We start from the raw sequence: 11,338 nt of genomic DNA on the forward strand, positions 1-11,338 counted from the left end.
ACTAAAAAAAAAATACATGTAATTAAAGTTGTACTTCATAAAATGTCAGTATCTTAAATATAGTATTAAAAATGTCAAGAATTGTTGCAAAATAGTTCATTTACAGAAAAAATAATGAAAGTGTACATTGTACATGTATTTCTATTAAAATATAAATTGGAATCTGCACAAAAATATAAAGAAATATAAAAAGTTAATTCACAATACTATCACAGACAGAATAAAAATATGATACAAAACAATATAAATTATCAAAACATAAGATTGACACTGTGTTGTAATTAATGCTCCATTGGCTCTGACACAGACTGCATGGACACATCGCTCGTGGATTGTTTTTGATTTAAAATACTGGTGACTCGTGCCGCTCGAGATGCCAGAAGAGTTGCATCTGTTATTGCCTGCAATAAGTGTAAAAGTACAGGTATATTAATTAATATATGATAAACTTTTGTTAGCTTAAAGCAATCTGTACACTCCTTTGAAGTAGAATCGAGAGAACTCATTCTCAGAGAAACTGACCAGAGAACACTGATCAAAATAAGAAATTTGTCATTACATTCTTCCAAAGTAGGATTCAGATCTACAACTCCTGTATTGAAATGCTAAACCACTAACTACAAGACCCTTTTTAGGATATTTCATATGGTTTATTCATTTTAATTAAATGGAGTATTGTGGATTTCTCCTTTGTTGCATCACGTCATTATCATTTTTGAGAATACCAAATCATGATTCTCTTGCAGCATCAGATTTCATTTAAAGTTGTCTGCTGACTCTGACGGAATGTCTCTTTTATATCAACAATTATCTAGCAAGACAGAGATAACAAGAAGTCTGTGAGCCAGTGCTCACTAATAATACTCCCGCTCCGATGTGAATACACAAGTTCAGTTATGGAAAGACACAGTGATAATCAGGAAATTGACATTGGATTTATACAAAAATGAATCCCAACATATAGCATGCCTAAACAAAGAGTATGTAAAAATTTCAAGCATCTGCGGTGAGTAGTTGCTGAAAAACTGCGACCAAAATTTGTTATGTATGGTATGGACAGACGCACGGATAAACAGGAAGGTGACATTGGAATTGTAAAAAAAATGAATCGCACCATATGACATGCCTAAACAAAGAGTGTGCTAATATTTCAAGCATCTGCATTGAAAAGTTGCTGAGAAAACTGCGACCAAAATTTGTTACGGACAGACAGACAGACACGCAGATGGACAGACACACAAGGGTAAAACAGTATACCCCCCTCTCCTTCGGAGCTGGGGTATAAAAAGAAAATTATTTAGTAAACCTTCATGGTAAATTAAAGACAAATCAATTCATTGTAAAAATGAACATTTTATACAGAAATCATTGTCATTTATTCATTTTTTTTCAACAAAGGATCATTTTATCATCTAATGCATTGAGAATGATTACAAAAAACAAGGGTTCCATGGGCCACAATGCTCACCTGAGTAACTAATGCCCCTTCATCAGCAGATTCCTTTAATATATATTCTTATGTAAAACTTTGATCACATATTGTGGCACAACCCTACCCCAGGGGGTCACGATATGAATAAACTTGAATCTACACTATCAGAAGATGCTTCCATGTATAAACATTGTTGACTTCTCATGACTGCTGTTATTGAAAAGATTTTTCCTATATATTCCTATGTAATACTTGATCCTTCATTGTGGCTCCACCATGTCCCTGGGGGTCATGATTTGAAAAAAAAAATTGAATGTACACTACTTGCAGATGCTTCCACATAAATATGATTAAACATGGCTTTGCTGTTCGTTCTTGAGAAGATATTTAAAGATTTTGCTGATGTATTCCTATGTTAAACTTTTATTGCCCATTGTTGCCACACCCTATGTCTGGGGGGGTCATGATTTGAACAAAACTGAATCTAAAGTACCTGAGGATGCTTCCATATAAATATGACTAATCTTGGCTTTGCTGTTCCCGTGGAAAAAGATTTTTAAATATTTCTCCTATATATTCCTATTAAAATTTGAGTAAATGGAGTATTAATGACTAGTCCTAACAATACATTGTAAATTCCTCATTAACTAAGATGTGTAATTTCACATACATTTAAAGTGGATTCCATGCCATGACTTACAGGTAACTTCATTATTAGCTTGCATACAGATTTGGAAAGGCCCTGACATCTAGCGCTTTTAACAGAAAAGCCCTCTAATCTACGACACTGAAACACTACTACTCATAATGGCAAACAGAGCTTTTCTAATGAAATTAAACTTGAAAATATGACCTGCAAATTCTTTTGTGAATGTGAATTACTTCTGAGGAACTGTGTGCTTAAATGTGATGTTAATGCAATTTGCTTCTCAACAAAATTACTGTAATTTAAATCAAGTAATTTAAAAGAAGTGTAGAGGTACTTGTACTTTTAAGGGGGGAGACAGAAACTGTGATAAAGTTCAGTTATGGAAATTTCAGTACAACTCTTTTAATAAAAGACAGCTGATTATCGTAATCTTTCCACTCTTGAATGAATGGATTCACATCAAACTTGACACAGAGGTCTTACCTAGTCTGTGTGAGGTGCAACTTCTTGATGCTGACAAAATTTATACATTGTATCAATGTATTTCTCAAAAGAAATACAGAAAATGCACCGGAGAAACATCTTGTCTGATATAAAAATATGTGTCTGTACAATCCATTTTCAATTCTTGAGCAATGTGAGAATTGTGTTGGTTTTTCATGTGGAGGCACACTTGTATGAATCAAAAATGAATACCTTCATTTTCCTTGTGGCATTGAATTCCTTGATCTTTTCGTGAGTTTCTGGCATATGCTCACTCTTGGCTGCCACACCCTGGACCCACTTGTGGTTGAGGGCCTGGACCTCCGTCAGGCGTTTCTTTGGGTCCAACTGAAGCATCTTTCTGACAAAGTCCTGAAAGATTAATCTCCTTTGTTATTTTATAAATGTGGAATTTCAACACCAAGAAATTAATGCTTACAGTGAAATCAACCATATCATAAACACTGCTGTAATATTGCTGTGATGCTTATTACAATTAGGTCATTCCAAGTTTTTTCTATGTTTAGTGTATGCATACACCTTGGTTTTTGACACCCAATATCAGAAAAACAAACAAAATCAGGAGTCCTGAAATTGATTATTCTGATTGAAATATTTGAATTCTGTCATTTTCTCTAAAGATCTGTCTACATTATTTCATATTAGGTATATTTTAAGCATTTAATACCTTGATTTTGCTAAAGAAAAGATCTTGTATGAGAAAAATATATTTATGAAATCCAATCCTTTGACTGACGTCAACTTTATGACCATAAAGTCTTTGTTTTATTTTTTGGCTTTTGTGTTTTTTTGCAAATAGGTAAGTAGGTTTTTGAAAGATGGGTAGACACTAAATATAGAAAAAACTTGGAATGGCCTTATTTTTTATTAAAACAACCAGAGCTGACACACATCAAATTTTAATATCAGTTGTGTTAAGTAAAAAAATGCCTTAACACTATCCTAGACCAAAGTCAGTCAAAAATAAAATGTCAGGTGCAGCATGCAAGCATCAGACAAAACATTATTAAATGCACCATATGTATAAGTCTTTCCAAATGCTTGTGATAAGCTGTAAATAGACATAAATGCTAACTTGAAGAGTAGTCAGTCAGGACTAAAATGTAGGTCATTTGCTGTGTCTGTGCATGCTTCAGATCAGCATCCTTGGATGCTCGTATGTTTTAGTTTGGATAAGCTGAGCACAGACTCAAGTACTGATCTTACTCCTGAAGCATGACAGGTAAATCAGATACAGCATCTGGAGCATCACACAAAGTATCAATCGATGCTACATCTGGAGCATCACACAAAGTATCAATAGATGTTACATCTGGAGCATCACACAAAGTATCAATAGATGCTACATCTGGAGCATCACACAAAGTATCAATCAATGCTACATCTGGAGCATCACACAAAGTATCAATAGATGCTACATCTGGAGCATCACACAAAGTATCAATAGATGCTACATCTGGAGCATCACACAAAGTATCAATAGATGCTACATCTGGAGCATCACACAAAGTATCAATAGATGCTACATCTGGAGCATCACACAAAGTATCAATAGATGCTACATCTGGAGCATCACACAAAGTATCAATCAATGCTACATCTGGAGCATCACACAAAGTATCAATAGATGCTACATATCAGCTAGTTTGGAAATCCCTAAACTGAAAAGTGACCTTAATGCTGTGATTATCTTTACAGACATAGTGATTTCAGAATAACCCCCCTCCCCAACCAAACTTCATTGCAGGGAGTTTACAATATATGACCTAAATATGGATTAGGCATGTCATAAATCTTGTGTTTAACTGTCTTGCCTTGGCATTTTCACTGATGTTGTTCCAGAATGGTGTGTGAAATTCATATTCTGCCTTCAGAATTTTCTTGTACATTGTCCTCTCATTTTCACTGTAAAATGGCTCATAACCACATAACCTGAAAAGTAAACAATTTATGAACTTGTGCAAAATTAAGGAAAAAATGCATCACATGTAGAGGGCATTACACAGAAATTGTTTTATCTAGGATTATCTGTTTGAGCTCAAATCTAGGGATTTTATCACACTACTAAACATTACATTTTTGTATTCACTTTTCTTATTTTGTATTTCATTTAATTGTAACTGTTACTGAAAAATTCTAACTTTGTTGAAGTACCTATGATGTAGTGGATAGTATAAATTTGATGGTCCCCTATGATGTGGTGTCTGATTTACTGAATGTGTTTGATCACTCATTGTAATGTGGTACCTGACTTATAGGATGTGTGATGTCTCACTTTGAAGTGATATGTCCGGACTTATAGGATGTGTATGATAATCCAATTGGTTCCAGACTTAATGGATTGTGTTTATTGTTTCACTGTAAAGTGGTACCTGACTTACAAAATGTGTTTGATGACTCAGTGTTATGTGGTACCTGACTTACAGGGTGTTTGATGACTCAATGTTATGTGGTACCTGACTTACAGGGTGTTTGATGACTCAATGTTATGTGGTACCCGACTTACAGGGTGTTTGATGACTCAATGTTATGTGGTACCTGACTTACAACATGTGTTTGATGACTCAATGTTATGTGGTACCTGACTTACAGGGTATTTGATGACTCAATGTTATGTGGTACCTGACTTACAGGGTGTTTGATAACTCAATGTTATGTGGTACCTGACTTATAGGCTGTTTGATGACTCAATGTTATGTGGTACCTGACTTACATGTGTTTGATGACTCAATGTTATGTGGTACCTGACTTACAGGGTGTTTGATGACTCAATGTTATGTGGTACCTGACTTACAGGGTATTTGATGACTCAATGTTATGTGGTACCTGACTTACAGGGTGTTTGATAACTCAATGTTATGTGGTACCTGACTTATAGGCTGTTTGATGACTCAATGTTATGTGGTACCTGACTTACATGTGTTTGATGACTCAATGTTATGTGGTACCTGACTTACAGGGTGTTTGATGACTCAATGTTATGTGGTACCTGACTTATAGGGTGTTTGATGACTCAATGTTATGTGGTACCTGACTTACGACATGTGTTTGATGACTCAGTGTTATGTGGTACATGACGTACAGGATGTGTATATATAATGTCTCCCTGTAATGTGGTTCCTGACCTGTGATAACCCATTTTAATGTGGTACCTTACCTACCGCTGAATTCAATAATACAATGTTATGGGTTACCTGACTTAAAAATGTGTTTCTTGACTCTATGTTGTGTGGTACACGACTTACACGTTGTGTAAGATGACTCACTGTAATCTTTTATCTGACTTACAGAATTATGTGATGTTATGTGGTACCTGACCTACAGGATCTTTGTGATGACTCATTGTAAAGTGGTACCTGTCTTATAGGTTGTTTGGCAACTCATGTTAATGTGGTATATGACTTGCAGGTTGTGGCTGATGACTTACTGTGGAACCTGACATACAGGACATATGTGATGATTCAATGTAATGTGTACCCGACTTAGTGGATTGTTTACAATGTAACACTGTAATGTGGTGTGGTATCTGAATTACAGAATGTGATTGATCACTGTAATGTGGTACCTAACTTACAAGATGTTTGGATAGCTTACAGGATGCAGGCAATAACTTACAAGATATATGTGATGACTCCAATGCTCCACATGTCTACAGGATAAGAGTATGGTCTACCAGCCAGAACCTCAGGGGCTGGAATGAGTTATTGCCCATAAATACAAAGTTAGAGGAGTAAAATATTCATATTGACTAAATATTTCAAACCAGATATGCAGTTGTGAGCTAAACAAAATGTAAATCAAAATGACATTAAAAGGAACTAAGGTAATACATTATAACAAGAATAAAAACTTATATACATGGTATTTTAAATATCAAGTTTGTCATTGCAATAAACTTGTACATGCATATCACTGTCTACTCAAAATGTGGCTACTCATTTCTGAATAAGTATCAAATACTTGTACCTCTGACCTGAATTCATATGCTGTAAATATTTTTCATTGTCCTCAAGTACCATATATTTTAGATGATTTTGAGTGAATAAATGAACTAGAACTCAGTTTCCCTATTAAATTGAAACTGTTTGCCTGCTTGTTTATGATTGAATACTGTGATCTTCATATTTCATTGTTAATTATTCATCTAAATGCAAATTCTTCCAAACCATATGTCAAAAGTAGGACTAACAGAGTCTGTCTGTGTGTTTGTCTGTCTGAACTCACCACAATATCCGGGGGTCCCACACACTGTGTTCATTGTCACCTCTCTTTCTATGATTTTGGAGAGACCAAAGTCAGCTGAAATAAAGTTAAAATGAAAGAATCTTTTCCACTAAGGCTAGACATGGCATTGCACATATCAACATAATACTGATATCTAATTCCATGCATTTATGTCTTTCAAAATTCACAAAATAGGATGAATTCATTAATCGATTGAAATTTTCCTATATTATTCGTGTTAATTCAAAATTTGTTTACCTACCAACTTTGAGATTGGATTCATCAGTTAAATCTTCATACAAAAGGTTTTCAGGCTGAAAAATATTTTAGTGCACTCGTGAACAAATGTTTCTGACTTTCTGTCACAGATATTTCTCTTTTGATTGTTCTTAATATATTATTTTCAAAGAAAGATAAACAAACTCAGTCAATACAAAGCAGAGAACATATATATCAATGAGAAGTGTGTCCTATTTCAGTAGATAGCCAATGAGAGATAGGAAGTTGTGAATGCCTTGATTGTTATGCATAATATTATAAACATATACGAGATCACTCTGACATAAATGATCAACATAGTCAGTTTGGGGAGAATTTCATCTGTCTATAAGAGGTATAAATTGCAGCCAGTGTATAACATATGACTATGACATGGAATTATTCTAGTAACAATTATATAAACAAGAATGTAAATCTGCAAATGGACAGAGCCAGTTGGTTTGTTTGCTGGTGATGCAGGTAAGAATGATACCATCGACAGTCTAGTGAAATAAACTTGTTCACAAACCTTCAAATCTCGGTGTACAACTTCATTCTCATGCAGATACTGTAGAAAAGAAGAACAGGTACATAAAATGTTAGGCATTATCAACAATTTTTTAATATACATGTATTAATATTGCTGATAGTTTATTTTCTGTGGTTGGTTCAGACCTCACCTTGACTGCAACAAGCATTTGTTGGACAGCTTTAGAAGCATCTTTCTCTGAGTAGTAACCACGATTTACAATTCTGTAACAGTCATCAAATTAATAAATCATGTTCTAAAAACATTGACAAAGGATAAAATATCATTTTCATGTTGTTCTCCATTTATAATGTATTACCTGTCAAAAAGTTCACCTCCTTTGACCAGCTCAAGAATAAGATAGATGTCTGTGGGGCTCTCATAGATCTCTTTTAGCCGAATCTAGGAAACGAAGGTTACACTGCTCATTGTTGCAACATAGTGACAATATTTTGTGCATAAACTAGAAATAAAGTTTTATATTTTCAATTTGAAACCAATGTTTGTCTATCATTTGTTTAAACATATACATATTCAAAATATAAATTATTAAGATATTTTTTCATAGATTTTTAATTTACTCCTCATCTTTTTTTTCCTCAGAGAATAATCATATGGAAACAATTTAAAGCAGACTTTTATATCATTTATATACAAGTTAATATAAATACCACATTCTTGTGCTTCAGTTTTAGGAGGATTCCAATCTCTGAGTTAATGACTTTCTTGTCCACCTGTCAAATAAACACAGTACTGAGCAATGAGGAGGGAGTTTACCCATTTATATTCCTGTAAATCATCAACTTTAACTTTGTACTTTTGTATTGTGTGCAGCATATACATTCAAAAAGTAGGCCATCTATAGATCATGTACTAATTAGTACAATGAAGAATATTCAGTAAGACTTAGTGCAGTATATCTTTAAAACTTTATATTCATCAAATGTAAGTGAACTCATAAATTTTACTCAATACTGCATAATAAACAATGTGGTATGCACTAAAATATGGGTTAAATACACATACAGTATTTGTTAGACATGCAGAAAAACAGATGCATTACATGTACTTCATTAAAATCCCATTAAAGTGGTACAAAATAAGGATCTTCTTGATCTATAAATTTGTGGTAGATATTGATATGGAAACAAAGACACAGCTTATCTGAAATAGAGTGTTAATATGTTGACGGTGCGACCGTTGGGGCGAGCGCAGTGTTCACTTCATTATTATGATCCGCCTCTTCAAACCGCACGAGACATTTGGAACGTCTAGACTGTGACGTCACATGACGTCGTATATTAGCTGCATTTCCATAAACAAAGTTTAAAAAGTGCAAATATTTTAACAAAGAACGTTTAATCTACTATCTGCATGCAATATCCATTAAATTAAAGTGAGTTTATTTTGTGTGAATTTTTAGTTGTTGTCACCGCGTGAACAAATTAAATTAGCAGCGAGAACAAGAAGCGATGCATTGTGGGTCAGAATTACTGCGGAAAAAAATTCTATTGAATGAATGTGCAGTAGCCCGAATTTTCTCTTCGCCCAGGCGTTGTCGTTAGAGCTTGCAGTGACGAGCAGCACTTTGCGCCGCTCGCTGCGCTCTCTGTAAATTATATGCATATATACATGTAGTTTTGCTCAATTGATGTAAAAAGATGCAGTTTACAGGGCATTTAGAAGCTGGGAATTCTCTTCAGTTTTCATTGTTTGTTACTTAATCAATTAGCACTTTGTGTTTTCTTTCCTCCATTATTGTCAATGAAGAGTGAGGTGTTTTTTCATAGTTAATTAAAACTTTAATCAACAAGAAGTCTTGAGCCAATGCTCACTAGTAATACCCCCGCTCTGATGTGTATTGTGAATATACACTATAAGCATGGATAAACAGGAAGTTGACATCGGATTCATACAAAAATAAATCCACCATATATGGCATGCCTAAACAAAGAGTGTGTTAAAATTTCAAGCACCTGCAATGAGTAGGTGCTGAGAAAACTGCAACAAAAAATTTGTTACAGACAGACAGACAGACACACAGACAGACACACAAGGGTAAAACAGTATACCCCCCTCTCCTTCGGAGCAGGGGTATAATAATAAATTAGTTTTTTAAAACAAAATTTACCCAAGTTGCTTTTCTTGGAGGGGGGGACCTGTCTTAAATCTTGGGCCAGAACAAAGTGTCATTGGGTGTAAATATCTGGTAATTGGAGGGTTTTGCCCCCATTCCATGCTCGCCGTTTCTTGCCAAGTGGCTTCATCCTGTTTTTACTGCAGGTATATATCGGTTTAAGACTGGGTTTTGCCCTTATCAAACACATACAAATAAGCTGAAGATATAATACCCGGTACATGAAATTGGACAACAGATCAATTAAATAATGATTTTTTTTCCCCAAAATTACTAACTTGAAAAATAATTTACAAAAGTTTCACTACTGTTTATAAATATAAATGAATAAATTCATGTTATTTCAATCATGAAATTTTATAAATAGTTTTATTAATATGGAGTTTTAAAAAAATATTATCACTTTCAGTTTTTCTGCTATGGATGCAGCTAGCCATGGCAAATTTGTTAGAATGATAAAACTGGAAATATATTGCAAAATGAAATGATCTACCTCCCCTTTCTTAGTTTAATAAAACTGCTCATCTTTAATCTAAAAATTGCAATGATCAAATGCAGTCCAACAAACATTTTCTAATATAAGGATACAATATTATTTCGGCAGAAGCACTTGGAGCAGATCCACTCATGGTAAGTAGGTAATCAGGGCAAATCCACTTAGGGTGAACTGGGGAATCAGAACTGAACTACTCAGATTCAAATGTCCCTGAGTCGAGGTATCCTTTGGATGATAAGTCTGATGTTTGTGCAGACATTTGTGTAAATGAATGTTTATTTAGTTCTTAATTGTGAAAGTAAATTAACAGTAATTTAAGTGATACTGGTATTATTAGGAATAATACTGACCCTTTTGTGGATAATTTTGGCAGCCCATTTCTGTTGTGTCCCTTTTTCCTCAACTTTGACCACTACTGATGTTGCACCTCTTTAAAAAAAAAAATAAAGACATAAAAGATGTTTACAAATATTCATATATTTAAATATGAGGATTTTCACCTGCATATATATCATTATATACAAACCTTATTCACAAACATCAACGTAAACTGTAACATAATGTTTTTACCTAATTTATCCGGGGGAAAAATATTATATGACATATGCAACTAACGTAAATAAGATGTAAGTCGCTGTTACTACGGAAAAGGACGAGCACCTGTCTTGCACCTTTCTTACCTTCCAAGTTCAGTTAGCTGTAGGTAATAGTCCTCAAATCTTTTATCTTTAATGCTCTCATTTATCCAGTAGTCTTGCTTTGCCTCACGAGGCATTTTGTGACAAATTTACAGCGTTTTTGTTGTCTGGCTAATCAAGTTTTGTTGTTGCTCCGATAGGTCACGTGACTATACTTGCAATAATTTGGAACATCCCGATCCCGGGTTAATAAGAACCAGAGACTCTGGGAGAACTGAAGATAGTAATGGGGCGCAGGTCGCCCTAATTTCCCAAAATTAGATTACATATGTGTAAATATAAAGGAAAAAATGTCATGAAAAAAGGCACTCATGCAAAGATAGCATTACACGATTTTTACTTTTCAGTCAATGATTACATGTCTTTATTAGATTTTAGTGTTCAGTTAAATAAGTTATAAAAAGTTAGATA

At 34.2% G+C, this 11,338-nt stretch overlaps 1 protein-coding gene across 1 annotated transcript; it reads right to left on the reverse strand.

Moving 5' to 3' along the window:
• Positions 1-61: 61 nt before the first annotated feature.
• Positions 62-11,071, reverse strand: LOC133183255 (calcium/calmodulin-dependent protein kinase type IV-like). The gene is made up of 12 exons (XM_061318216.1): positions 10,910-11,071; positions 10,580-10,658; positions 8,268-8,330; positions 7,916-7,998; positions 7,748-7,820; positions 7,597-7,635; positions 7,072-7,123; positions 6,810-6,884; positions 6,201-6,276; positions 4,400-4,517; positions 2,778-2,936; positions 62-401 (listed from the first exon to the last, which is right to left on the reverse strand). The coding sequence occupies exons 1-12, from the start codon at positions 11,002-11,004 to the stop codon at positions 282-284; spliced, it is 1,032 nt and encodes a 343-aa protein (XP_061174200.1). The 5' UTR covers positions 11,005-11,071; the 3' UTR covers positions 62-281.
• Positions 11,072-11,338: the final 267 nt, after the last annotated feature.

Source organism: Saccostrea echinata, unplaced genomic scaffold (genome assembly GCF_033153115.1).
Source record: "Saccostrea echinata isolate AGI-Se365-2 ecotype Australia unplaced genomic scaffold, CSIRO_AGI_Sech_v1 ptg000009l, whole genome shotgun sequence".
In the NCBI taxonomy this organism is placed as follows: Eukaryota; Metazoa; Mollusca; class Bivalvia; order Ostreida; family Ostreidae; genus Saccostrea; species Saccostrea echinata.

Bases quoted from the DNA above. Each gene is read 5' to 3' on its own strand.
- LOC133183255 (XM_061318216.1), bottom strand. From the start codon at position 11,004: ATGCCTCGTGAGGCAAAGCAAGACTACTGGATAAATGAGAGCATTAAA. The intron at 10,659-10,909 runs GTAAGAAAGGTG...TTTTTTTTAAAG, and splicing joins CAGCTAACTGAACTTGGAAG to AGGTGCAACATCAGTAGTGG. The intron at 7,636-7,747 runs GTGAGGTCTGAA...TCTTTTCTACAG, and splicing joins AAATGCTTGTTGCAGTCAAG to TATCTGCATGAGAATGAAGT.